Source organism: Rhodamnia argentea, chromosome 7 (assembly GCF_020921035.1).
Source record: "Rhodamnia argentea isolate NSW1041297 chromosome 7, ASM2092103v1, whole genome shotgun sequence".
Classification (NCBI taxonomy): domain Eukaryota; kingdom Viridiplantae; phylum Streptophyta; class Magnoliopsida; order Myrtales; family Myrtaceae; genus Rhodamnia; species Rhodamnia argentea.
In genome coordinates this window covers 24,972,427-24,999,183 of record NC_063156.1, presented here as the reverse complement: position 1 = coordinate 24,999,183, position 26,757 = coordinate 24,972,427, and the positions used below count along the sequence as shown (strand labels likewise).

At 40.5% G+C, this 26,757-nt stretch overlaps 4 protein-coding genes and 1 long non-coding RNA gene across 9 annotated transcripts; 4 read left to right on the top strand and 1 right to left on the bottom strand.

Annotated features, from left to right (window-relative positions):
- The first annotated feature begins 984 nt into the window (after nt 1–984).
- On the top strand, nt 985–20,309 carry LOC125315918. Its single transcript, XR_007199205.1, has 3 exons — nt 985–1,055; nt 4,407–4,412; nt 20,299–20,309. It is a non-coding gene; the product is annotated as an uncharacterized LOC125315918 (long non-coding RNA).
- Nucleotides 5,602–7,690, top strand: LOC115742401 (wound-induced basic protein). Its single transcript, XM_030676667.2, has 2 exons — nt 5,602–5,810; nt 7,416–7,690. Exons 1-2 carry the CDS (start codon nt 5,740–5,742, stop codon nt 7,486–7,488), a joined length of 144 nt encoding a protein of 47 aa, XP_030532527.1. The 5' UTR covers nt 5,602–5,739; the 3' UTR covers nt 7,489–7,690.
- LOC115742400 lies at nt 9,643–11,682 on the top strand. Of its 3 annotated transcripts, none has more exons than XM_030676666.2 (2): nt 9,643–11,067; nt 11,101–11,682. In XM_030676666.2, exons 1-2 carry the CDS (start codon nt 9,676–9,678, stop codon nt 11,284–11,286), a joined length of 1,578 nt encoding a protein of 525 aa, XP_030532526.1. In that variant the 5' UTR covers nt 9,643–9,675; the 3' UTR covers nt 11,287–11,682. The 3 variants fall into 3 exon arrangements, with proteins under 3 accessions (XP_030532526.1, XP_030532522.1, XP_030532525.1); XM_030676665.2 differs by having other exon boundaries at nt 9,646–11,067; nt 11,098–11,553; XM_030676662.2 differs by having other exon boundaries at nt 9,645–11,554.
- LOC115742399 (galacturonosyltransferase 8) lies at nt 13,342–16,268 on the top strand. The gene is made up of 3 exons (XM_030676661.2): nt 13,342–13,635; nt 13,899–15,146; nt 15,623–16,268. Exons 1-3 carry the CDS (start codon nt 13,498–13,500, stop codon nt 15,896–15,898), a joined length of 1,662 nt encoding a protein of 553 aa, XP_030532521.1. The 5' UTR covers nt 13,342–13,497; the 3' UTR covers nt 15,899–16,268.
- LOC115742511 (nuclear transport factor 2-like) lies at nt 17,555–21,593 on the bottom strand. Of its 3 annotated transcripts, none has more exons than XM_030676836.2 (10): nt 21,392–21,593; nt 20,743–20,826; nt 20,502–20,639; nt 19,945–20,233; nt 19,798–19,877; nt 19,651–19,767; nt 19,289–19,463; nt 18,936–19,186; nt 18,393–18,456; nt 17,555–18,119 (listed from the first exon to the last, which is right to left on the bottom strand). In XM_030676836.2, the coding sequence occupies exons 2-10, from the start codon at nt 20,791–20,793 to the stop codon at nt 17,833–17,835; spliced, it is 1,452 nt and encodes a 483-aa protein (XP_030532696.1). In that variant the 5' UTR covers nt 20,794–20,826; nt 21,392–21,593; the 3' UTR covers nt 17,555–17,832. The 3 variants fall into 3 exon arrangements, with proteins under 3 accessions (XP_030532696.1, XP_030532697.1, XP_030532695.1); XM_030676837.2 differs by having other exon boundaries at nt 18,936–18,995; nt 19,065–19,186; nt 19,651–19,877; nt 21,392–21,592; XM_030676835.2 differs by having other exon boundaries at nt 19,651–19,877.
- Between the last annotated feature and the right edge of the window lie 5,164 nt (nt 21,594–26,757).

The window sequence follows — 26,757 nt, the reverse complement described above, 5'->3', positions numbered from 1 at the left end:
ATCTTTCATAATCTACCGAATTACGAAAATGCCCCTCGAGCTTATAATTTTTCCCACTCTTGCTTTCATTTTTGATGTTTTCTTTCTGTATTTTCGTTTTTTTAAGCCAACGTGTCAATCTCGAGAAACGAGGCATTACTTGCATGGATCGAAATTCGCTCAATTTGCCTAAAAAATATTAGGTGGGTTTGTTTTTCCATATAGGCAATAAGACACTTCACTCATTAATCACCATGTGTCCGAATAGGATCGACGTTTTGGATTTCATCTTTTTATCTCTCTCTTCCTCCTCTCTCTCCCTCTCCCTCTCCCTCTTCCTCTCGCCTCCTCTTCTTCTTATTCACACATGCACCGTCTCCTTTCACCTCGATTGCGGCTTCGCCACCAAATCCACCGACGCCTTCAATGCCACCTCACTATATGATCACTTCTTCACCGGCTCGTCCTCCTCCATTGTTACTCCACTCATTGAAAAAAGACAAAGTCTCAAACGTTGACTTCCACTCGACTCGTGACGATCAAGGAGTGGAGTGTCCCGCCGCCCGCACCGAGAGCCGTTCGACCTTCTTTTAAGAGTTCCGTGGATCCTACATACTTACATAATCACCACACTTTGGATATATTTACGATACGCGTTTCGATAAAAAGAAAAATCGATGAAGAATTTTTAAATATTCAATGAAAATTACTCACTCTTTCGGGTCCATCGATTCGATCTCGCAAGCGGCATGTTGTGCTTTCTTGAGAGATCATTAAAGCATAAGATATTAGGAATAGGCATTTCGAAGACAGCATTTATGTAAATTGGAAACGCCTTTATTGGAAAAAAGAACTTTGATACACGTGGTTGTAATATGAGAATCATTAATCTGTTGTAGTTGCTAAAAGTAAAGTTTCCTAAATTAGTATATCTTTAATTGTGTTTACACTACATGCATGCATTTTCTTCGTTCTTATTTTGTTTCAGTCATTCATTTACTTCATTTCCGTTGCCGGGCAGAACATGCTGACGACTCCCCAGAACTCTTATCGATAGAGTCGTTTGGCACCTCAATGTATTCCGAAAGCGAAAAGATTTCTAAAGATTCGGGTGTTTGGGATTAAAAAAAAAAAAATGAAAGAAGCCAATAATGCATACTTCTCCCTCCCGAGGTCAAGCAATTGAACTGTGGATTTGATTTGTATAATGGTGCTGCTGCACCAACCCCACGAGTGTGGCATTCTCTATAATCTTTTCTTGCAAGAAAAGAACAAAATAGAATTGACCTTGACATCTTATGGCAAGCTTAAAGTATAATCTAATAGGATACACGTTCCTTCGTCAAAAGCAAAAGTATGCAAGAAGCATACAAAACTTTGACAATGATGGGGGAGACAAGCAGCTAATCAAACAATGTGTAGCTAAAAAGATATCGAGATGCGAGGCTCATGCCAACAAAGATAGCAAAGCACGAATCAAATTTCGAGACGTTCTTTTTTATATGTACATTAATGACGCCGATATTCCTCAAACATGCGTTCTAAATTCGTGCTCTATCACGATAATTCGTACACCACCCTTATGTTAAGGTAGAGTGAGAGAGTGTGTAATCATGGTGCTTATTTAAATGAATTTCTAATAGAAGATATAAACAAATCAGCAAAACAAGTATCGCCCTTCATAATTAGATTGGGTTACTTAACTAAACCTTTTATATTTTAATTATTTTTTTGTGTTTGTCCTATCTCTAATTCTCCTCTCTCTAACTTTTGCTCTGCCTCTTTATAGAGCACCGGAGTCGAACCCCGCAATTATAATACTAGCGTCCCTACCCTCCAATCCCTTTACCAAGAGGGCCGTATGCTTATTAGCTTTTGTATTTTAATTATAGAAGTAAGATCATGCTGGTAAATACTTGACGAGATCAAGAATTCAGATTTGGAGGCATCTCTACATCTTAAAATTCAAACCCTTCCCACACCATCTGTGCTTTTTAGGACCCATTAAGTCATTTGCCTTTTCCCTTTGTTAGAAGAAATTCTGCTTGAGTGCCTTTTGGTTTAAACCCCGTCATTGGCTTCTAGATGAGATTGGACAGACTGAAGTCAAAGAACATCAGCTTCTCCTGATAAGGCCAGAATAATTTCCTTTGGTGGTATTGACTAATTACAACGAATCTGAGAATTATTGCTTGTTTTTTCAGATAACCTTTGGGAATCGGAATCCCGCCATGATCCATTCCAAAAAGCGAAATTTGTTATATGTAGTTGGAGCTTTAACGACCCTCGAGAGAACTTGGCCGAACAACTATATGTTGGGTTCGAACGGGACAGTTTTTTTTTTTTTTTTTGTAATTTAAGTCACAATGGGACCAGAATCCTATGATGTTATCCCATGCTAATGTATATAGAGCGTAGGCTTACTTTGAACACTCTAATTTCTTCAAAGTAACAGCACCGGAGGCACGACTAGGCCGATTAAGACCGGGAGCGTATCGCCGGTAGAAAGGACGAGCCAATCGGTGCGGCAACCCGTACTCGGAGTAATCTAGCGGGTCCCGCCCATCACCAGGTGGATCGACTCTGATCCGATGCCTTGTTGTATCGAGCGATATCTTCAAGTATTTCGTGTCATGTAAAAAATAATAATCAAACATTGGTTAATTATGTTTGGGATAAGTTCTTCACCGAAAGTACTAAAACTTGTTGTATAACTTGGTCAATTTAGCGAAGGAAAAATATTGATGTAACTTTTTTTTTTTATTATTTTCTCTAACCTACGTGGTATTTTCTTGTGTTATTCTTAATGTAGTCCCCGTGCAAACCCCGATAATGTCGTGAGAACAAACGAAAGTGTAGGCCTGACCTGACCATTTAATAGATTCATATAGTTATAGATGAGTTGAGGTCGCTTCAATGACATAATGGCCACTTCTGTGCCTACCCTAGGGTGGTGAGTTTGCTATTCTCATTATTGCCGTCCCGATATAGCAGTAAAAGCAAGACGTGGAGGCGGATTGAGAGAACTCGAACTGGGTTAGTTAATTTAATTAATCTAGAAATCTATTAATCTCATAAATACTCTGAAAACATTAAAAAAAAAAAAAGAGAGAAAAAAGTTCATTTCAAAGTAGGCGCCACTTACGACCAAAAAAAAAAAAAAAAGGCGTCTCTTTCGACCAAAAAAAAAAAAAGAGTAGGCGTCACTATTTATGTAATTTCGTCGCCCCATATCACGTCACAATTCACTTCGGACAAGTATGAGAAGGGCCGTACAGATGTGGGGACGAGCGAGGGCACGAGAGGAATTCGGGGGCTGGAGGAGGGGCAAAGTTGGAAGAGGGGAATTATTAAATAAAGCGTGAGTTAGTTGGTGGCAAGCGAAGGGCACCGACGAGCGGTGATTGGACGGGCGGCCTGCCATACAAGCGCACCCCTTGAAGATAATGTTGCAATGTTCTGTCCCGCCAACCCCAAAACCCTAATAACTCCATTCATTTATTTGCATACACATTCATACATACATACATACCCATTCATTTCCCAATCCTCCTAATCAAACTTAATGATGATAATAATAGCAATAGTTAATTCCTAATTCCTCTCCAAAATTAACGACGAAAACGGTTTTTCTCCCGATGCTGACCCGAGGGCCAATGTTCAAGTTCGACTAGAGGAATGGCTCGTTCGATCAAAATAGCTCGAAATCGGGTGATGGGCCTTGCGGCGGGAATATATTGTCGAGACGATTTGTGTCGCGCCCGTTTTTTTAAACTCGATAGTTTACCCAGATCGTGAAAAGGAACGGAGTAATCTAAAAATACTCAATGGAATCCGCTCAGCTCTGTCCATGTCGCGATGAACAACGGTGAAATGTACAAGCGGGGAGAGCGACGTACTTGAGCTATTGAGTGATGGAAAATTCAAAAGTACGAGATGTTTCCTGGGCTTTCGGGCAACCGAACCTCTACTTTCGTTCCTTAGGCTATTTCAGAAGAGAGAGAGAAAAAAAAATGACCTGCTTACGAGGACCATACCTATAAACAGAACATTAACTGGTGAAGTCGTTTTCAATGCTCATAAGTTAGAGAAAATATGGATAATTTCCCCGGTTCTCTCTTGGCTTAATCAGGGTTAAGTAACGCAGCCTGATTTCTGTTTCTAGGTATATCCAGGTTTTGTTTAATATATATAAATATATATATATATATGGCCAACTAGAGAAACCCAAGAAAATGGTTTAAAAAAAAAAAAAACTCGGCCGGCACGTGCCAATAAACGAACTGGCGTTCACACGAAGTGAATTGGGCGGGCCTCCCCTCGTGTCGTCAAGCTCACAAGCAGAGCCGAAAGGTAGCGCGTGATTGTTGACTTCGCGGCGCCTCCCAGATTTCTCACTCAAGGAATAGAGATCGGCCACGTCGTAGGTCCACGTGTCCTGGCTTGCAGGTTTTTGGTAATAAGAGAACAGGTTTTCGAATTGACAGTGGGCCCTTTCGGGCACGGGGCCCATTAATCTTCTTCGGCCCACTAGAGCCCATCTAATCTAACACCGCGGTGCATGGGTCAACAGGAATACAAGTGCAGTTCTTTTTTCCTCGTATTGATTTGTCGAATTTTCGAGTCTTCCCGCTTTCCTCTCGATTCTTTTGTTCATTGCAATTCATCGAGTCAATAATCAACTCGCATACCATACCAGTCTGGCTTAGTATTCCGTTCCTTGAATTCGATTTCGAGCGGTCAATCAAGTGGAGCTCGGACACAAAATATGCTCGCCTCGAATAGCTCGTGAGCCTAATCGAGGGTCGCATTTTTTCTCGTGCTTTTAACAAAATAAGAGCGTTTGCCGGTATAACAAAGGAGACACGTAAGATTCTTCGCTTTCAATTCACTTTGGAAATTTGATTTTGAGTAATTTTCCACTTCATCGAGTTGCTTTATTTTAGCTATAAAAAAAAAAATTCATCAACTTGCTTAGAATGCCCTTTGCTCAAACACTCTCTATGGGACTAGAAAGTGCATTTGGCTACACTTCCCTGTAAGGCAGATGTAACGAATGGTTATTTGTTGAGTATTCTTTTGAAAAACGACGTGGCACGAGACTTTTGTTTTCTTTTTTCTTTTTCCAATCAATGATCAGGTGGCGGCTGGCTCAGTAATGTTCGGTCCACGGTCCATCATCCCTAGATAAGGCTACATTCGCCCACTTTTCCGAAAATTAACATACGATTTCTATGGAATAGAAAAACAAATTATTCCAACTTCAAGCCAAAGGGAAGTAAATTACCTTGTTGGGTTCGAGTGAATTTTTTGATTCCTCGAAAGCGATCGATCCGGAGATTGTCATTTTGTGCGATCTGAGGAATCCGAGAGCTATTGCCGCTCGGCATGTAAGGCTGGCCCGTCACTGTCGTGGCAGAATTAGCCCTCCGATTTATACCATTTTGCAGATTTTTGGCAAAATTACACTATGGTCCCTGAACTCTTGTCAAAATGACCATCTTAATGGGCCTACTAGAAAGCCCAGCATCGTCGTGCCCTTTCGGGCTTCGATTTCAGAAACGCCGACATAAGAGAAGAGGTCTCAAATGTCTTCACTCTTCAGCCCCGTCCACATATAAAGCCCTGTTTCGCTGGCGGAGAGAAATTGCGCTGAGAAATCGCGAGCGAGAAAAAATTAGGGTTTGCTTCGAAGCTCGAGGACGCCCACGTCGTTGCTGTTGCTGTTGCTGTTGCAGATTTTCCAGCGTATCGGAGACGATGATCTACGACGTCAACTCCCCTCTCTTCCGATCTTTCCTCAGTCAGAAGGGTGGCGCCTCCGACAAGAGGTCTCTTTCTTACTACGTGTGTGGTTACTTGCATTTTTGGGATTTTGTGATTGTCGTTCGGCTTTCTTTGATTATGAGTCTATCATCGAGTGGAGGCGATTTGAACCGGGCTGATATTATGAATTGCACTAAGACGCAGCTTTACCAGAATAATAGGTAGGTGATGTATCCGTGGAGAAGGTCGTGGAATTTCTGCCAATTTTGCGTGATTGCTGCCTTGCCTCTACCTGTTAGATACTATTGGCCAATAATATTTGCGTATCGTCGAAGTACTTAGACAGTGGTGGCGTGTATGAGCCATTCCTGGTCGTCTCCACAGCCGAGGGTTTATGTTTCTTTTGTTTTAATCACGTGGGCGGCATGTATATATCGCATAATTCAAGTGTGAGGTTTGGTAGTCCAACTTGGTCGTGGAGCTTGAAGACTTCAGAATCATGTGAATATGAATTTGGCAATGATTCTACTGGCTCGTTTTTTTGCTGAACATGAATGACTTGAAAAATATATATATTTTTAAAAATAATCGTTTATATCGCTTCAAATAATTAGTCTACACACTAATTTATGTCTAAAGAAATATTTTTCGTTCATTCGTTTTTGTTAGTGATACGAGCGATCATTCTTAGAAAAATATTTTTAAAATCATTCATTTTTCGAGAAACAAACGCACCCTACAGATATGATTTTTTGTATGGGTTTTAAGGTGAAGATGGGCGTTTGACAGTTTTGTTTCCATGATCGCTCGTGCTTCATTTGATAAAATGGCTCTGTTTGCTTTATTGCATGCCCTAATTTTTTTATCTTGCCCTATTTTTGTCAATCTCTTTTTCCAAATCAAGTTGTAACTATTCATTCCATTATCAATGTTTTTATCTGGTTTTTCTAGTTTCAAGCGGTTTGTCTTTTACTTAGTTCTTACCAGGCAGAACTCTGGAGTTTGTGTAATTCCAATACATGGCTTCTGTTCTTTCAGTCTCCCTGGCCTTCTTATTGCCTTTTCAAGGGCTGGCATGTTAGTATCTTTAAGGCCTCGCCATCAGTGTCATTGTCATCGCCCTTTAATATTAGTGAGATTATTTGATACCATTCTTTGCATATGTAGTTCAGCCCTTTGTCAAGTTATCTTACTAGGAACATTTTATTCTGTGCCACTTCTGTTCAAAGGCAGAGTTAAACACATCTTTCGTAGTCAAGGATCTTCGCCTGCGCCCCCTATATTAGATTTTAAACAGTGGTCTCCGTGCTTATTCTTGTTTTCTGCTTGTTGAGCTGTAGTGTCCTCAAAGTTACATTGAAAATTAGATGGTTGACTGAAGCAATATTTATGGATGTAATGGCAAAAAGTGAAAGTTACTCATGGACACACGTGATGGCTGTTTAGGCTTGACAAATTAAGGGAAGCTAGCTTTTCCATTTGCTTTTAGGAGCTTTAAGCCGTGTCTGGCTTCTTCCCATTCGGCTATTTATTTTCATCCTTCCTTTGTGAGGTGTTCTGGCTGTCGAAGGTGTACAGCGATTGGGATGCATAGGATCTATTGGCTAGTGTCAGCTTTGTTGCTTTGCATTTCTGAAATTTCCGTGTTGTTTCCTGGGTTTGAATTACAGGAAGATGGAAGAGCAGAGGCCCAAGGAGCAGAGACCCAAGGCCAACGAAAATAAACCTGTCATGACGGAGTAGAATTCACTTATTGGCATGGCCCTTCGGAGTCGAGGCAGACATGAGTGACAGAATGTTTCATTTTGGAAGTGTATGTGTCTACTGCGATGTTTGAGCGGTTTACTTTTTGGATTGAGGACTTATTTCAATATCAAGTTTCTGCTGATCCTTGTGATTTTGGTCTTTAGGGCAGGTTAATTGAAGCAGATTGTTTTTGCTTTGATATCAGTAGCCAAATGATCTGGGCTTTGTTTTTCTTGCCGAGAAATCTCGGAATGCCTTTACGATTGATGAGTCGCCGTGTGTATTTCCGATGGCGGGTGACCATTTAATAATTTGCGGAAAGCTAAGGATTTGTGTAGTACTTGCCAGGAGTTTTGATAGGGGAGTCATCCACGGTATAGTTACTGTTCCGATTCAGCTTCTTAATGATCCTCTTATTGTCATTAGGTGCTCTTGTTGCCTCACAACAAGGGGAAGCATTTTGGTAGAAGGCCGGCTTGCAAATGTATGGTTTGTGATGTGTTCCTCAGCGAAAATGATAATATCTCGGGTTTCTGTCCTGTTGACGTATTCTTAGTTCTGAATCCTCTGATAAAGCGGAATGCGTGCGACGAGCGTAGGTCGGATGGGTATCATGGAAAGGGGAGACAGGCCAACCTCCCATCAGTGACGATGATCAGATTTAAGAAAAGGTGGGAAGGTCAAAGAGAGAGAACGCGTCCCCGACAGAGAAAACTTTGGAGAGGTCAAAAAGATGGGTCCAAAGGGTTGGATGCATCAACGGTACTCGAGTGGCCATGAGTGCTTTCCCATGTGGGGATTGATAAATTTCATTACTCCATTTCGCTGCCTAGAATCCTTCACACTTGGCTCCAGTCTCCTGCTTCTTTGTATTTAGTTTACTAATAATTACTCCAAATTGTTATTTGGCAAGGACAAGATGAGAAGAATTTATAATATGCCCGAGTTGGTCATTGGGCCATTCTAACAGTTCAATCAACTACAAAGACAATGATTCAGATTGACTGTAAGGACCGACTGAGGTGGTGAAGCAATTAGGATCTCTCGCGCTTTCGTCCCGAAGGAGTCGTTACGAAATGCGCATGATGGTTTCGTGGGAGTGTGATGAGTTGGATGAGATTGTGTGCTCGAAACAGGCTGGCGGGTTAGATTGGCTTCTCTAAGTTGATGGAAGTTTCGGCTTCTTTACTTGGTTTGATGGTGAATTAGATGGCAGCGATCCTGCATATGCAAGATCCTTCTTTGGATCACAACCTCAAGAGAGCACACATTTCCCATGATGCAGAGAGAATCACCTCGAAAGAATGTTATCGGTTATCTTAGTATTGCAGCGGTCGAGAGATCATTGGGTTGTAACCTTGAACGTCGAGGATTGTCCGTACAGTTCCCTGAATTTACAGGGGCCGATGGCGAACTCGCATGGAGAGGCTGATAAAAAATGTTGAGCAGACAATGCGATCGCCATAACTTCACTTTGGATTCCAGTTTAGCGAAGTCCATAGGCTTGGACTGGAGGAAAAAGGTGACTGGATGTTCTGTAGATTCGAGGAGAATACTGAGAAAGGACCCAAACTGAGATTTTAGCAACACAAAGGTAAGGATATTTGCCTTGTTGTAATAATCGGGAGGGCATTGCAATGATTAGGGGAGAGTTCGGTAGCCACTGTCGCGACCTTGTTAGTTATATGTCTTTCAATTATCCAAGTCCAATAGGTTTTGGCATTGAAACCAACCACATGTGCGAAGCAATTAAGTACTCATCAATGCTGCAGCTGTTATACCTGCGAAATTGGCTGCAGAAGTTTTGCTCTGGAACATTGGCTTTGATAAAACAGAGAATCAATCTTTCCATTCGGCTAATCTCTATGAATACATGCAAATCGCCCCATTCACGTGTATCGGGAAAGACTCTATCCACAAGATCCCGAGCATGGCTTCTAAGCTTATCTCTGGTGAGATGTTGGGATTTGTGCATGAAATACGCGTATGCCGCATTTAAATCAAGTGCTTAACCACTCGGCCAGAGTCTTGAAACTGTTCTCGGGGAATCCATAATTACAAAGGAAACATATGTAGGCCATTCGTCAAAATTACTTTGTCTAATTTATGTGGGGGTGGGGGCACAGTTGGTGGTTATAGACAGACGGACATGGAAAAGGCTTCAAAAGATGCCTTTTTCCTCCAATGTTCATCACTCCTCCATTCACTCTCGCTTCACTCGCTCCCTCACTCCCAACGTCCCTGTCTCTTCCTTCTATCACGCCACACTCTGTCTTCCAAAGCTTTGCACTTTTACCCCTCAATTCTTCTGTAAAGCAATCCAATTTCCTTCTTCTTCACTCCATCACCAGCTCCATTTCAGCTTTATTTTCTCTTCCACTTTCCCTCGTTGGAGCAGAAAATTTGACTGAGCTTTCCATGTCGAGCACGGCGAAAAATGCTCCCTTGTCTAGGGTCCTCTTGTCCTGTTTCGTTCTCTTCTCCTCTTTCTTTCTATCTCACCCTGTGCTGTTCTCTTACTTCGTTTTCTTGTCACCTTACCTTCTCAAGCTTGTCACTTTCCTCTCTCCTCTTCTCATCACCACCTTCCTTATCCTGCTTGCCCTCCTCACTCTCTCGCCAGGCCTTGAGGGGTCTCCTGACGAGACGTCGGAATCCAAAGTGGGATTTGTTTCAAAGGTATGTGCCAGGGTTTTAGAGAAGTTGAGATCAAATTCAGCTGATGAAGACGGAGGGACTGAGCTTTCAAAGGACCTTGAAGTGTACAAGATTTTCTTTGAAGAAGCTTCCCTGTGGGACTCCGGGAAAAGCCAAGATGAAGCCTCTGATCAGTTGGAGACACCGGGGGATTGTGGGTCTGAAGAATCCGAAGCACCAGTTGACAAGTTCTTGATCTATGGAGATAATGTCGTCAAGGGGCATTCTGAGGCGTCGGCAACCAAATTCGAGCAAGACCCAGTTGATATTTCTGAGCCAGGGTTCAAAGTTGAGGACAAGCTTGAAGGACTGTTGCTCCAGGAGAAGGTACGATGTGAAAGCGAAGGTGCGGTTTTCAAAGCGGAAGAGAAAGAAGTCAAACTTCCAGACTCATCGCCCAAGAAAGTTGGTGAAGAAGAAGATCCAAAAGAAGACGATCCACTGTTCAAAGGCGGATCCAAGGCAGGGAGCAATACAATAAGCGACCCAAAAGCAAGGGATAATCATGGAGGGGGGTGCTTTCCAAGAACGAGGCAGAATTCTAGACGACTCGGGGAGAGTCTCAGGCTCTTCGACGAAAACGGCGGGGGAGAGCAATCATACTATTCACCAGATCACGTCTCCGAGAGCCATTATGAGAAGACGGGCCTTCAGCACCTGGGGAGCTTCGGGTCGATGAGGAGAGAGAAAGAGTGGAAGAGGACCCTGGCGTGCAAGCTCTTCGAAGAGAGGCACAATGCGGAGGAGGGCAGCGAGGGGATGGATCTGCTGTGGGAGGCCTACGAGGACGACTCCTCCTCCAAGCAAGCGAAGAACGGCGCGAAGCAGAAGAAGAAGGGCAAGAGAGGAGGGAGGCTCGAGAAAGATGAAGCCGAAGCCGCAGCAGCAGCAGCAGCAGCAGAAGAGGAGGAGGAAGAAGAAGAAGAAGAAGACGTGGACGAGCAGTTCTGCTGCCTGCAGGCGCTCAAGTTCTCCGCGGGGAAGATGAACCTGGGCATGGGAAGGCCCAACCTGGTCAGGATCTCCAAGGCTTTCCGGGGCATCGGGTGGCTGCACCATGTGGGCAGGCACAGCAAGAGAGGCCACAACCACAACTGAAATCCCCTCAAAGCTCTCTTCTTTTCCTTCTGGGGGTTCTTGAAAGACTCGGGCTTTAAACGGCAAATGCAAAAGACAAGACAAGAAAAGAAGAAATCTGTATTTATTCGAGTTATATCTGCATCAAAAGTTCGTCTTTGTCGTCTAATTTTAACATCAATATTTAGCTACTTTTCTTCTTCGCCCCAGTCTCACGTTTTGTTCCTGACGTTGCACGATTTGGAGGGATCTGATAATGGTTGGCCAATCGTGAATTTTATGCAGCAGGTTTTGTTTTCTGTTGCTTTGATTCGCTCTCTATAGATAGAACATCTAAGCAAAAAAAAGGTCCACTGTTTCTGAAAAAAACTGAGATTAGAAGCAGAGACTGACTATCTACATTTGGTCCTATCAGAAGACAACTTTTAGAATCTGGGCCAGCCTGAACGTGCTGGCTAAGCTAATGGGGAAATTTCAAATGTGGATACATGCTCTTATTTTCTTAAATAAAAGCATGAAGTGGACATTATTCTAAAGAAGGGCATAACTGATGATATTTTCGTTGTTTTACATTTTTTGAATTTTATTCCCTTTCCTTTCACCGGTGGCTAGCTATCGTGAGGCCGCTTGAGGTCATTGCGAGCCTCGCCTCGCCGAGCCATCACAACCCTTGCCCAGGCGAGCCTTTGCCGGCTACAACATAAAAAAAAAAAAAGAATAGGAAAAATGAAAAGATAAAAGAAAAACAATTAAATCAAAAACAAATAAATGACGATAATATATTTGATCGAGTCATTCTTTAAATTCGATCAGAAAAAAGTCATTCGTTGAACAATAATAGCATTTCAAGCCCTTCTTTGAATAATAAGAGCACTTTAAAGCCCTTCTTTGAAACAAGATCCGTCCACTTTATATCTTTATTTGAGAAAATAAGAGTATTTCACCCGTATTTGGGATTTTCCCTAAAAATAATGCTATAACTTAATCTTTTCTTTTTTCGCCAAAATAAAAGAGTAAAGAATTGAAAAGCCTTAACTTGCTAGATAAAAGCGTAATTTAATATTTTAACATTATAACATTATCTCATTCGTAGAAAAACGAAGTTATAGCAAAGTGAAGCTTATTCTTGATTTGGTCGATCGGGAAGCTCATTCTTGTTTTCAAAGTGAAGCTTGAATACCTCTTTAGAAGTTTATTATCTGCCTACACCTGTTTATTTTGAAATTTTACTGGAAAAAATTCCCTTCGAAATGAACAAGTATTATCCGAATAAATAGCTACCCGAGTTTATCTAAATTGAAAAAATCGAACGCTTCGTTGGAATAAGATTTCGTTGGTTCATTGTAAGGTGGGCGATATTATATGCACGTACTTGAGCGTAGACAAACAAAACAAAAGAAAAACCCTCCGCTTGTTTTGAAAAAAAATATCGCATTTCTGAAAAATATTTTTCAGCCAGTCATTTTTCGAAAAAAACGACAATATTTTTTTGGAAAAAATGATGATATTTTTATGTATTTGGCTAAAATCCGAAAATGAACTAGAAAAGATTTTTCGCGGTTCGGTATGAAAATTTCGATTTGATTTTTCTTCTTGCACTCATCTTAATAATTTTCTATTTTCTATTTTATATTTTTTCAAGAAATAAAAAAAATTAAATATTATTTTATTATGTTCATATTTTCATTTTCCTCCTTCTACGGCCGACCCCAGGCAAGGTGGAGCCTCGAGCGTCACAGTTCTCCGGGCGAGGCTTGAGTTGGCCTCGCCAGATTCGCTCGATGCCGACGCGACCTCGACCTCGCCGGATCCGGTGACATGATTCGATAATTATCGCCGACTTCATCGATCATATAAAAGCATTTTCATGTGGGGGAAATAAGAGATACGGTAAACGTTGCCAATTGGAGATTGAGAGTGGGATACAGCCCAAAACTATAATAATAAAAAAAAATTAGCAAAACATTAAAAAAAAGATTACATGGTTAAATTAAAAAAAAAAAGAAAGAAAAAAGGAACGTGCTTATTAGATTGTGGAGGCCAGTTAGTTATATTTTGGGTGCGCAGTGCGAGACGTCCTTCCACGATCCCACTGCTCTCTCTCCAACTCGCTTGATCCCGCGTTTCACGGCTGGCTTCCTGCGTCCTCGTCTGTAATTTTCCCTCAAATCTCTCTCTCTCTCTCTCTCTCTCTCTCTCTACACTGAGTGAGCGACTGAGTGGTGTTCGCGAATGGCGAACCACCGGAGATCCTGCGGCTTCTCTCCCTTCAAGCTCCTCGCCTCCGCCGTCGCCGCCGCCGTCTTCCTCCTCCTCGCCTCCTCTCTCTCCGTCACCTCCCGCGCCGACGCCTCCCGTCTCCGGCGCCTGGTACGTCCTCTCTCTCTCTGTCTCCCTCCCTCCTGCATTGTCGCCGTTCCTTTGTTCACGGAACTAGGTTTTTCCGTTTCGCAATCTCTCGATCCTCGATTCGCGTTCTCGCGTCGCGGTCGCGCTAGATCCGATTCGCTCCGGTACCGTTTCGGTGGATTTGGATAGTCGATTTGTCGGTCGTTTGTGGTTCGGTAGATAGGACTTTGAGTTAGGCGGAGTTTGGTCGAAGCTTTACTGTGGCGTGTCTTTTTAAGGTGCAGGGGATTAGTTCGGATTCTCATGGATACGGATCCGTCAGAAGATCCATTCTCGCAATGAAATCGGATCCTCTCAAGCCTCGACTCGACCAGCTGCAGAAGCAAGCTGATGATCACCGCTCTCTGGCGCTGGCCTACGCCTCCTACGCGCGCAAGCTTAAGCTCGAGTACTCCAAGCTGGTTCGGATTTTCGCTGACCTCTCCAAGAACTACAGCGATCTCATCAAGAAGCCTGCGTATCATACTCTCTTTGCGTCGGATTCGCTCAGTATCGACGAAACGATGCTTCGCCAATTCGAGAAGGAAGTGAAAGAGCGCATCAAGGTCACTCGCCAAGCGGTGTCTGAATCGAAGGAGTCCTTCGACAATCAATTGAAGATTCAGAAGTTGAAGGATACGATTTTCGCAGTGAACGAGCAATTGACAAAGGCAAAGAAGCAGGGTGCCTTTTCGAGCTTGATTGCTGCTAAATCGATACCTAAGAGCCTGCACTGCCTTTCCATGCGGTTGATGGAAGAGCGAATCGCACATCCTGAGAAGTATACAGATGATGGAAAACCTCCCAAGCCAGAACTGGAGGATCCGAATCTTTACCATTATGCAATTTTCTCGGATAATGTGCTTGCAGCATCAGTGGTGGTAAATTCTGCCGTGAAGAATGCAAAGGAGCCATGGAAACATGTTTTCCATGTGGTGACTGATAAGATGAATCTTGGGGCCATGCAAGTCATGTTCAAGTTGAAGGAATACAATGGGGCTCATATCGAGGTTAAGGCTGTCGAGGATTACAAGTTCTTGAACTCTTCTTACGTGCCAGTGCTTAGACAACTGGAGTCTGCAAACTTGCAGAAGTTTTACTTTGAGAATAAGCTCGAAAATGCTACTAAAGATACCACGAATATGAAGTTTAGGAACCCTAAGTACCTTTCAATACTGAACCATCTGAGGTTTTATTTACCAGAAATGTACCCAAAGTTACACAGGATTCTGTTTTTGGATGATGATATTGTCGTGCAGAAGGACTTGACTGGTTTATGGAAGATAGACATGGATGGTAAAGTGAATGGGGCAGTTGAGACATGCTTCGGCTCTTTCCATCGGTATGCGCAGTATATGAATTTCTCACACCCTCTGATAAAGGAGAAATTCAACCCCAAGGCTTGTGCATGGGCTTATGGAATGAACTTTTTTGATTTGGATGCTTGGAGAAGGGAGAAATGCACTGAAGAGTATCATTACTGGCAGAATCTGGTAACAGCTTTAAACCTTTTCTGGTAAAATTTTGTCAATTAATCCCGTTCCCCCTCTTTTGGGACTCCTGCTTGATTGATTGTTAAGAGATATTCATAAGCTGATAAATTCTACATAAAAAGTATAAGGGCAATCTTTCCCAATCTATGCTGCATTTCACCGATTGTCCTTTCAGTGAGGGCAAATGGACTCATTTCAGTTTTCATAGTAATACAGAACTTTATCTGTTCCCGTAAATAATTCTTTTAGTTCACTGGGACAAAGAACTGAAAAAGAAAGTAATGATGAACCTGAGGAGAGTAACAGTTATACACAAAGGTTTTCCAGTTTGTCATGTGATTGTTTTTGGCTATACTCGTCATATATGAAAATTAATTTTACTTGAGGTTGACTATTTTTGCTCATTTAATTTTACTTGAGGTTGACTATTTTCTTTCATTCTCTGAGTATGAAGCTGTTTTCTCTCTCAAATACAGAACGAGAACCGAACCTTGTGGAAATTGGGAACTCTGCCCCCGGGTTTGATAACATTTTACTCGACAACGAAGCCACTGGACAAGTCATGGCATGTTTTAGGACTTGGCTACAATCCCAGCATAAGCATGGAGGAGATTCGTAATGCTGCTGTTGTCCACTTCAATGGGAATATGAAGCCATGGCTTGACATTGCCATGAGCCTGTTTAAACCATTATGGACAAAGTATGTTGACTACGAGTTGGATTTCGTACAGGCCTGCAACTTTGGTGTCTGAAGAAACGGTCAGAGCTGACTCATCTTCCTGTGGCCTTTCTGCTGGAAAGGCTCCAATCATGAGATATTTGGGTAGTCGTTCAACATTTACCACGCATCCTTACTAGTTGCATCAGAAGGTTCGTTGCTATCTGAGTTTAGATAGTTTTGTGCCATATTTACTACACTACCTGCTCTCTTTGTCCATACAAGTGCTGCAATCTTAATTATTTGGCAAATGTTTATTATCCAGGATGCAATTACTTTCCTAATGAAATCCCTTTACATCTTTCGTCCACTCAAAGCCCAACAGGTTTTAGTGATCTATTTGAGAAGACTTCTCGGTTTTGTATACGCTCATATATCAGGAATTTAATTATTGATCGGTATGAGATGTTTGGTGTTCTTTATCCTGTCAGAATGCATGTTAGTACAAGAAATGCATGACGCAGTTCTGGATGTCTGGTTAACCTGACTAAATGCTTCATTGCGGATGTTACGATTGCAACTTTTGTAATGCCTAGTTCGTAAGTTAGGGCATCATTGGTGTATTTGAAAGATCTCCATTATTTGACTTAAAAGATTATTCATCAAATCTTTCATGCTTTAAATCCGTTCAAGCTACTTCTGAGTGTGGTCTGTCCCGTGACTAACTTTTTGGAAAAATAAGTACTTTTTAATTCCACCGCGTGGCATCATACCAGATGCATTCTATCGTCCTTCCTATACGCAATGTCATGACATGCAAACTGATCCAAAGGCTATTAATTCCTTGAGGTTTTGCAAAATCTTAACGGAGGTAAAGATGCCTACACCTCGGTGAGTTTATTGTATCAGCCCCGTCCGAGGGCTTTGGCTTGCCGTTCTTTTTGGATAACCAATAATATTCGTTTCAATTGGAAATGCCTTTTGCAAAAGTTCCAAACCGTAGTTCCATCTTGTTTGGTGTTCAGCAGTCCTCACTTTAAAATTTTACCTTCCATTGCAAATGTCTCTTTTTGTTCCTCTTTCATATTTCTCAACAGCTCCCGGGGCAATGTCCAGCCACAATGCGTTTAGAATGCTTCAGTGCAAATGCACGGTGCTGCTTTTTATTCAAGTGTTGAAGCTTACTCAGCAATTTAAATTGAAAGAAAAAAGAAAGACAATGAACACAAGTGCAGACCGGTCTTGATCCGAATATGGTTCTAATTCATTTTTTACACTGCATTGAGCAATTTGATTCGATTTGAACACCATACGCTACCCCAAAGCAACCGCGCAGAAAGCCAGTCAGCCCATTCAGTTTTGCAGGAAGACTGTAAAAGAATTTCTGTAGATACAAAGATGCTGAGAACCATAAGAAAGCTTCTTAAAAAGTTAGCACCAGGAAAGCATTTACTTCAAGATGACAAAGCCTGTGCTCAGCCAGGCCACAAGCTCCTGATAAACATCGGTATATGTCCGCATGTCTGCAAGGAGCTAAGCTGCTCGGTAGAATCCAGGAGCAAAAAGCATTTGCTCCTAATAACCCTCTAATCTAGTAACTGAAAAGGAACACGAATCAACAGTTGCACAGCTCTCCCCTTTCAGATTGGCCTTGAGTATTACGACGTAAAACACACAATACCCTCCTCCCATTTTACAGTTGGAACTTTACCTAAATGGCCCTGAGAAGCACGTCAATGTATCCAGGATCTCCATACAACAACAATGCTGGTCTCTTCAGAATTTTTATAAAATGAAACGGCTCCAAAATTGGTAGGATTATCCCACCAAAGATAGACAGATCTAGTTTGGTAGCAGAAATTAAGTACATCTATTTCCCACCAGTGAGACCGAACAAGGTCAACAGCCAAAATGCTGAAGAATAATATTTTTGATTTAGCTCCAAAAATTATCATGTGCAAAAGAATCTAAAATACGCATTCTTGATGCCTATCCAACAACTAAGAAAAGTAACTACCAGGTGGTTCCTCAAGCAGTTGCAGATACTCGCGGTGCCATGCTTTTGGATGCATCGACAGCAAAACCACCAGCTCGATTCACACGGCCGCCATTGCCTCCTGAATTATCAGCCCTTTGATATCCATCACCACGGTTAGCGTATCCTCCCCTGCCACCATTTCTGTTTCCATAATCCATCCTGTTATTAAGTTCGCCCCTGTTATAGCCTCTACCGCCAACATAGCTTCCACGCCCTCGCACACCCTCATTCCTGTACCCAGCCCCCCTTCCAGATGGAAAACGATCCCTACTATTCCCTGCAGAAAACACCATGCAAAATAGAAATCACCCATATGATAGGACGATCCAATATACGTGTATCAAAGTTCTGCGAATAAATTTATGCTATCAAGTTTGGACCCAATTTCCCCCATGTAATCAAAAGGATGCATATGCAGCACACGATGGACAAGAAGGCCATAGGGACTTGTTTTCGTAAAATGTGGCACTTTTGTAAATTTAAGATAATAATTATGCCCCCTATGAAGCATAACAAAAGCAGAGTTCTGGAAGTTGAACAAGTAACTCACCTCGTGAAGTAGACTTCTTTGGTTCAATAACCACTTGTCGTCCACCAATAGGGATTGGAGAGGCCTGGACATTAACCTTGAAACTTAAGAAATGCTCGTAACCCAACTCATTTAGGGCACAATATAACTTAAGCAATGCATACAAATAGAGTGAGGATAAGCATGTCCAGATAATTACACGGGTGCCATGAGCTTAACTTTATTATATCACAAATAAAAACAAGCAACCAGATGGCAGCAATCTAGCAGCAGATACACTTGCACATAATTCTTGTAACTGCGATACTACACCCAGCTTAAATTGAAATGATAAAACTAGCGGAGATTTCTGAACAGTTGGAAAAGAAATGGGGTTTTCAAGTCTAGATTACCAAGTAAGAGCTAGACTTAGAGGTAGACGGCAATTATGTAATAGATTATAACACAACTGTTAGAGATGACAAGACAATCCAGTAGCCACGACCAGGAATGAAAATGTTTGCATGCCCCTCTCCAACTGCTCTATCAGCTATAATGAGAAAAGAGCTAAGTAAATGGACTTACCTCTATCGCGCTTTGGGCAGAGCTTGACTCTTCAAATTCCACAAACCCAAAACAAAATCCCTGTTGTTTGAGAAAGATTGATGAGCCATGAAGTTCCAATGTAGCTAAAATTGCTAAAATCAAACCAACCTTTTGGCTCCTAATCTGAATACCACCAGCTTTAATTGCTCCAAATCTCTTAAACTCATTGTCAATTTGAGGATAGGTCGCATTCATAGGCAGCCCTTTCAAGTAGATGGAGTGCCCATCAGCTGCTCATCACATAAATCAGACTTTTTAGACACTCCTCAATATCTGTAACTGAGAACTACTATCAATTTAATTTAACAAAAGAAGAATAAGTGGACACGCACATTCACCCTCTTGAACATTCCCATTTTCAGTCGCTTTTAAACTGGAAACTTGAGTCTCAGGTATGGCGGCTGGAGGCGGTGGTGCAGTCATTTGTGGTTCTTGGCATTTTGGAACAGGCTTTGGAGAAGGTGAAGAAGATGGTACATTGACAGCACCCTCCTTCATGACTCCCAACTGTAAGTAAAAGTGACAGCAAATCAAGTTACTAATGACAAATGCTATTGGTCAAGAATCCTTCTACTGATCCAATTACAGAACAACAAGGCAGTCACTCAGATATTACCTCCACTATGACAAGTGTGGGAACATTTAGCTAACATGCATCGAATAGAAAATTCTATATAGAATCAGCCCAACTTACAATGTAGGCGTACGATTTCTTCGGAACATCTTCATTTTTAGCATTAGATTCAGCCACTATGTGTGAATCTGCTGGAGTTTCATCAACTACTTCAGGCACTGGGGCTTCCTCCTCCACAATTGAACCATCTCCATTCTCAGAGGGTTTGTAGACTTCCTCCTGACTAACTTCTTCAGAATCTGCAGCTACCTGATGAGGAATGTGGTTCTCCTGCGGAGGTGTTGACTCTGCAAACCGACTTGTTTCAATGATTGCCCCATTTAAACATATATGAATTTAATCACTTCCCATTACCTTGCTCAATAGTTTGAGGAACTTCCACATCATTAGCTGAATCATGGTTTGGCTGTTGACGACTGGGTTCCTCAACATATCTGAAAATATCATTGAGAACAAAGTAACCCTTATCTTGAGGTGCCAAGAAGAAACTCTGGGTGAATTTCCGCTTCATATTGTCTCTTCCAGTAAGATATCCAGTAACAAGTACAGTGACTCCGCCGTTGTAAGAGTCTTGTGCATCCACTGTAATGATCTCTGCGCTAAATCCGCCATAATCAAGTGACTGGATCTTCTCATCGATAGCCTGCATCAGGAGCAAGCAGCTTAAGTTATATCAAAGAAATAACACAGTATGCTACCAGTAATTAGTCATAACATCCACAAATAGCATTCATTGAGTGGTTAGTGGAGAGAAACACTAACAATGGCTCAACCAACATGTCAGAGAGAACTGTAATGTCTCTCCGAATAATATACATATAGCCTAATAAAACACAACATTTAATACACATAACAAAAAGGAGCATTGCATGATCAGAGAGAGAGAGGGAGGGAGATATCAGACAGCTCACTTTCATGGTTGAGGTGATACCCATGACTCCACTCTTTTCAGGACGGCCAAGCTTGCTAATATCTTGATAAAATCGATGAACATGCTCAGGGGATTGGTGAAGGATGAGGTAATATTGATGAACAAATGCATTGCCAACCTATACAATATGAATGATAATTAGGGAAGAAAAAGCGGGGTAAAATCACCAAGGAAATGATACACAAGTGTAATTCCCATTTTACACTCAACATGATACATACAACACCAGCTGACGGAGGGGCTGCTCCAGCAGGGGCTTGTTGCACCGCCATTACCACTTGATCACCAGGAAAGCAATCAAAACCCTAAAACAGAAAACCAAATGTTACATGACAAAAAAAAAAGAATTTAGGAGGTACTTTAGTGCCATACAACTATCCGACAACACTAGAGAAATTCTAGAAGTACTCCCTGTCTTTTATTTCTCTTCAATTCCTTCCACTTCCCTCAATCCGACCTCAGTGTAAAACGAAAAGTCTTACAGTTTAATACAGAGAAATTCAACAAACACACTGTTCCAAGATAACATTAGCGGAGCTACGTGTAATGGTAAACGACTAACAGAGCGACCGACCACCTTGAACCCACGAAGTCATGGCCAGGATCAAATCAGATTTAACCACAAACACCATTTCGCACACAGTCGCCTTCCGTTAAAGCTATAATACAAGAAAAAACAGAGACTCCCAGTTTCTCGGGAACATCATCCACGCGAGAAATGACCTAAGGAAAAAAAAAAAAAAGCACTGATTTGACCAAACTGCAAAAGTCGGTCCGCGCAGTGGATTCGACGAACAATGCTCGCACCGAAAACGAACACCAGGCAGCGAATCGCTAAGCCGATTTGGGAAACGAAAGCAGAAGTTTTACCCGGAAGCTCCGAAGGGATCTGCCGAGCGCGAAGGCGAGGGAGAGAGAGAAGGATTCCTCAGCGCGCTCTCTCGCTCTCTCTTCCTTCTCGCCTCGCCGCGGGACGGTGGTCTGGCAGGTTTCTAGGGTTTTGGTTGCGATCACTGAGAACGTTGGAAAGGCGCGACAGTGAAGAGTGAGGTTAGAAGAGAGAGAGACGACCGGGAGGGTTTAGCTGTATATATACGCCTCGCGGTGTGAGGAATCTCAATTGTCCGTACGAGTCCCCAGATTAAATTGATAATATTTTATAGAGAGAAAAAATGGTTGCATCCTTCCCTCTTTTTTTTTTTTATATCATTTATGGAGATTAAAATTCCAGCTGTATTTTGTTTTTAGTGACAACAAAATGATAAATTGGCTTTCCTCCCAATCAAATGGACCGATCTATCTCCTTTTTTGAAATGTGTATAGATTGATATTGGGAAAATTTTTAAATAAATGCCTGAAGTGGTTTCATTTTCTAATATAATATATATATATATAACGAATTTTGTTTCAAATAAGGACATGAAGTGGCCATGGAGTTTCAAAAAAGGGTATGATTTCAAGGGGATTTTCGTCATTTCCCTTTATTTGATGTTTTCCTTTTTTCTTTGTTTTTTCCTTAATATTTTTTGTTCAAAACTAAAAAAAAACACACACACACACGAGCCTGTGGCCGATGACAAAATGATAAATTGTCTTTCCTATCAATCAAATGGACGGTTCTATCTCTTTTTTGAAATGTGTATAGTTGATATTAGGAAAAATTCCAAATAAGGGCCTGAAGTACCTTCATTTTCTTAAAAAAAATGCATAAAATAAAACTTGTTTCAAATAAAGATATGAAGTGGCCACGGAGTTTCAAAAAAGGGCATGATTTCAAGGGGATTTACGTCATTTCCCTTTATTTGATATTTTTCTTTTTGCTTTGTTTTTTCCTTAATCTATTTTTTTTTCAATGCTAAAAAAACACACACACAAGCCTGTGGCCGATGTCCACCGACGATGGGGCAATCTCTCCTCATGCTTGTGCGGATGCCTTTTTTACAATTTTTTTAAATTTTAAAAGAATAGAAAAAAGGAAAAAAATTAAAAAGGAGAAATGATGAAAATGCCCTTTAGATCAAACCATTTTTTGAGATTCCACAACCACTTCAAGCCTTTATTTGAAATCGCTATACCACTTCATGTCCTTATTTGAAACAAGATTTATTTCAAGTCCTTATTTGAGAAAATAAACGTATTTTGAACTTTTATTTGAAATTTTTCCTTAATATAGGAGAGGGACAAAAAGGAAAAATTCTAAATAAGGGCTCGAAGTCCTCTTAATTTCTCAAATAAGGGTCTCATGTGAATCTTTTTTCAAATAAGGGTTTGAAGTAACATAGTATATTTCAAATAAGGGCTTGAAGTAGTCATAGAGTTTCAAAAAAGGGCTTGGCCTAAAGGGAATTTTCATCTTTTCCTATTTTGATTTTCTAGTTTATTTTTTCCTTTTTCTATTTTTTGTTTAAAAAATAGCCACACAAGCAAGAGGGCTACCCCTCTTGCCCGTGGCCGCCGGCCCACCATTGGTGGGGAGTTACAGGGGCGGTGAAGGCTAGCAACCCCGTCATCAAGAGGCAAGGGTTGGTGACATCTACCCGGATTTGAGAGAGGACCCGAGGCCCTCGCCTCTAGTCAATGGGATCGTCGGCACCTCGGGCCAGCCTTCGTCACCCTCTTGCCTCTATGTGTTGCTTTTTTTTTTTTGGTTAATTTTTAAGGAAACAGAAAAAGGAAAAGTCTAATAAAAAAAAAAAAAATCAAATAAGGAAAAAGACAAAAATGCTCTAAAAATAAGGCCCTTTCTTTAGAATTCATTACCACTTTAGGCTATTATTTAACACAACATTCACTTTAGACCCTTGTTTGAGAAAATAAGAGCACTTTAGGCCCTTATTTGAAATAAGGTTCGTTTGGAATCCTTATTTGAGAAAATAAGAGGATTCGAGCCCTTATTTAAAACTTTCCCGGAAGAAAAAAATTAAAGAGGAGCTGGTGAATTTTGACTCGAAAGCATGTACCGAAGCATGCTAAAGTGTTAACCGTGTTATGTACCAACATGACACGACTATATTCGTCCATGGAAGTTGAGATTGGCCGGCTCAACATGTTTGATATGATTAGTAACGCCGACTTGATCACTAAAATAGCTTATAGTGACCTATTAAGTATTTAATCAGCTTGCGTAACTTATATTAGTGCGATCTTTATTGCTAATGACTATAAAAAATAAATATCTTCATCATACCTCGATATTTATCTACGATACGATTCAATTAGACTCTCCCAAGTCCATACCAAATCGCAACTTAACATGCAAAGATATTTGAATTGGAGTCGCCACTAATCGTTTTTGGTAGGTCGATTAGAAACCTAAATAAATTAGCGGGAGAATTAAATTACTTCTATGAACCGGAGATTCTAAGTTCGGGGATTTGATTATGCTAGATTACTCTAACGCCCTTTCGGTACCATTTTATTTCATGAAAAATTTTTGTCGGGCAACATTAATTGATTTTAACTCAAGTCACTAACAAAGGTCATCATGCGATTGCACGATCAATTAATTGAACATCTAGAAGTCAAGGTAATTGCAGGAACCATACGCCAAGACAAATTGTTCTCACTTTTGAATTTTCGCTTTTTAATGGGATAAAGACTAACCTATATGCCCTTACCAAAAAACCAAGAAAAAAGACTAACCTATATGCAATGCATGAATTTGATCTAAGATGCAAATGAATTAAATTAAATGCAAGGAAATCATAAGCATGCATATGAAATTAATTTAATTAACTATATGACTAACCTAGATGACATGCAATTAAATGAAACTAATGTACAAATGATGTTACGGTCTAATTAAATTTACTACAAGACTTATGAATTAATTGAAGACCTAAACATGCAAGTTCTACATGATCTAGACCTAGCATGCAAATGACATATAAAGCATATTTTATTTTTTGTATTTTCGGATTAATGAATGACCCTAAATAAAACTATTTCTAAGGATAATTATCTTACATATTTTAGGGTTTAAGTTTTCCTAATCCCCAACATATTAAAGATAAATTATTTTAGACATGAAAATCTGTTCAAATATGCTGATTCTATCCTAGAATGCAAATCTAAATTAACTCATTCTAAAATTAATAAAACGTGTGAATATCTACATGATTTAAGGATGCAACTTTGTCTAAAATGCAATGCAATATCTTTTAGAATTTTAAATATCATGCAAGAGAATATTTATTCTAAAGATATTATGCCAATCAAATCAATCAAGTGGAAATTTCAACCAATTTTTGAAAATATTTCGCGAATATTTGGGTCAATCTTTAATTTGTAATCCTACGATTAACGATTGAACTCAAATCCTTGCTCGTATGGCAAGTTGCGGATTAAGAAAAGAAAATTTTCCTAATCAACCTGTATTTTTAAAAGAAATCCACTTTTATGCAATATGGGTAAGATATGCAAACATATTCCAAGATAAGCAATAAAATATTCAAAAGTCCAAGGTAGGAAATTTAGCCGAAACAAATTGCTTTTCCAAGAAATCGAATTCGTGCCAAATTTGGAGACAAAGTTGGACGACCGAATTTTAACTTTGAGTTGGCAGCTAAGGGTACGTTTGACTCAAGATTCCTCGGGACTTCTCACGGTTGTCACCGGCCTTCGGGGACCTCAACTTCTCGAGTAGTTGACCACGTCGAGTTGTGCCAAAAATTGATGGCAACAAATTTTCCCTCTCTTGTGAATGCACCGAGAGACTTTTATGGCAAGAGCTTTTAAGAAAAAGCTGCACCGAGGAGGAAAGCCAGTGATGATGCGTATATTTGACTTATATTTTGATTATATTTGATGATATTTTGGACAAATATTTGAATAAATAGAGTGGAATTTATTTGTTTTTATGCATTGTGGTTAGGTGATGGTGAATGATACAATCGTGAAGATTTTGGACGCTTTTGATGTGTTTTTGTGCTGTTGGTTGGGATTATGCATGTAAAAGATCTATTTTCTAGATTTTGTGGAAAGAGTCGTGCCCACAACTTAAGGTCGCACGGATGCAAAGTTGGTGCCGAATTTGGGGACGTGATTTGGCCATTTATTTCCATATTTTTCAGATCTGATTGTGGAGGATTTTTGTACTTAAATAGAACTCTTAATTAGGGATATTAGGGAGAAGTTGTTGCCTATTTTTTTCTCTCTTTCCCATGTTGGATAGAATTTCTTTTTCTAGGCTTTCTTCTTTATTATTTAAGAGGTTGAACGCAAGAGGGGAAGACAGACTTTACTCTAGAAAATCCAGAAGCTTATTACTTTTCTCTTTTGCCATGCGTGGCTAATTCCTCTTTATTCTAGCAAAGGTTTATCAAGGTTCAAGTTCATTCAAGTTGTGAGATTTAAACTTAATTCCCCTTCTTAATTTCTGCAGTATTTATGTATTCTTTGTTTTATTGTTTACCATTGCTTTGTTGGTTGTTACAATAAGAGCTTGTTGTACAATTGACAGGGTGGTAGTTTGCCAATTGAAATACCCAAACTTGTAATTGTTTAGGTGTTTTAATGATAGTGGCAGATAATATAACTTGATTAAAACCAGATTTTCAGGTTGTATTGTGAGAATATATGGTCTAGCTTGAATAAGTTACGCGTGTGATTTATTGGCTAGGGTTGGGTTTTTGTTGTTTTTCATGCTATTAGCGAATTGAATCCTTGGCGGCGTGTCGGGGTTATTCGTTAATAAGGGATTAATCATAGGCGTTTGTCCGGTTAATCTAATATTAAGGAAAGATTAGGTTGTTAGAAGCGTTTCAACAAAAGCATTAACCACATTTTTAAATTTATTGAAAACAATTAAAATTAATTAAAAAAATTAAACGGCAATTAATCACTATAATTCATTTTCAACGCCCCACTACCCTATATAATTCTATTCAAAAGCTTTTCTAAAATTTTATGTTTAATTTATTGTTTAGTATCTTTTTTTAAGTGCTAGCCGGCCTCGGTATTTATTTATCAATCCATTCCCTTTCTTTTATTTGTTCCACCGCTATAGTCTTAAGTTTGTGCGATCTTTCCTCAATTTGTTTATGTACAATTATTCTCGTCAATTTGTGCAACAAATATTAATTGCTACAATCTTAAAACAGTTACTGAAATTCAAATCACAAAGTTTGTGCATCACAACATCAACCAAAGCACTTCGCTTTACGAACTTTAAAAGGTGGCGACGTTTATTAACAACCTAATCTGCGAGATTCTTGCGAGGAAGCCGAGCATCCGAG

What these genes read in the sequence shown, in the direction of transcription:
- LOC115742401 (XM_030676667.2), top strand. Translation starts at nt 5,740, where the DNA reads ATGATCTACGACGTCAACTCCCCTCTCTTCCGATCTTTCCTCAGTCAG. An exon ending in GGTGGCGCCTCCGACAAGAG is followed by an intron (nt 5,811 to 7,415) that starts GTCTCTTTCTTA and finishes TTTGAATTACAG; the next exon opens with GAAGATGGAAGAGCAGAGGC.
- LOC115742400 (XM_030676662.2), top strand. Translation starts at nt 9,676, where the DNA reads ATGTTCATCACTCCTCCATTCACTCTCGCTTCACTCGCTCCCTCACTC.
- LOC115742399 (XM_030676661.2), top strand. Translation starts at nt 13,498, where the DNA reads ATGGCGAACCACCGGAGATCCTGCGGCTTCTCTCCCTTCAAGCTCCTC. An exon ending in CCTCCCGTCTCCGGCGCCTG is followed by an intron (nt 13,636 to 13,898) that starts GTACGTCCTCTC and finishes TTTAAGGTGCAG; the next exon opens with GGGATTAGTTCGGATTCTCA. An exon ending in ATCATTACTGGCAGAATCTG is followed by an intron (nt 15,147 to 15,622) that starts GTAACAGCTTTA and finishes TCTCAAATACAG; the next exon opens with AACGAGAACCGAACCTTGTG.
- LOC115742511 (XM_030676835.2), bottom strand. Translation starts at nt 20,793, where the DNA reads ATGGCGGTGCAACAAGCCCCTGCTGGAGCAGCCCCTCCGTCAGCTGGT. An exon ending in AGAAATCGTACGCCTACATT is followed by an intron (nt 19,464 to 19,650) that starts GTAAGTTGGGCT and finishes TTTTACTTACAG; the next exon opens with TTGGGAGTCATGAAGGAGGG. An exon ending in GAATGTTCAAGAGGGTGAAT is followed by an intron (nt 19,187 to 19,288) that starts GTGCGTGTCCAC and finishes TGTGATGAGCAG; the next exon opens with CTGATGGGCACTCCATCTAC.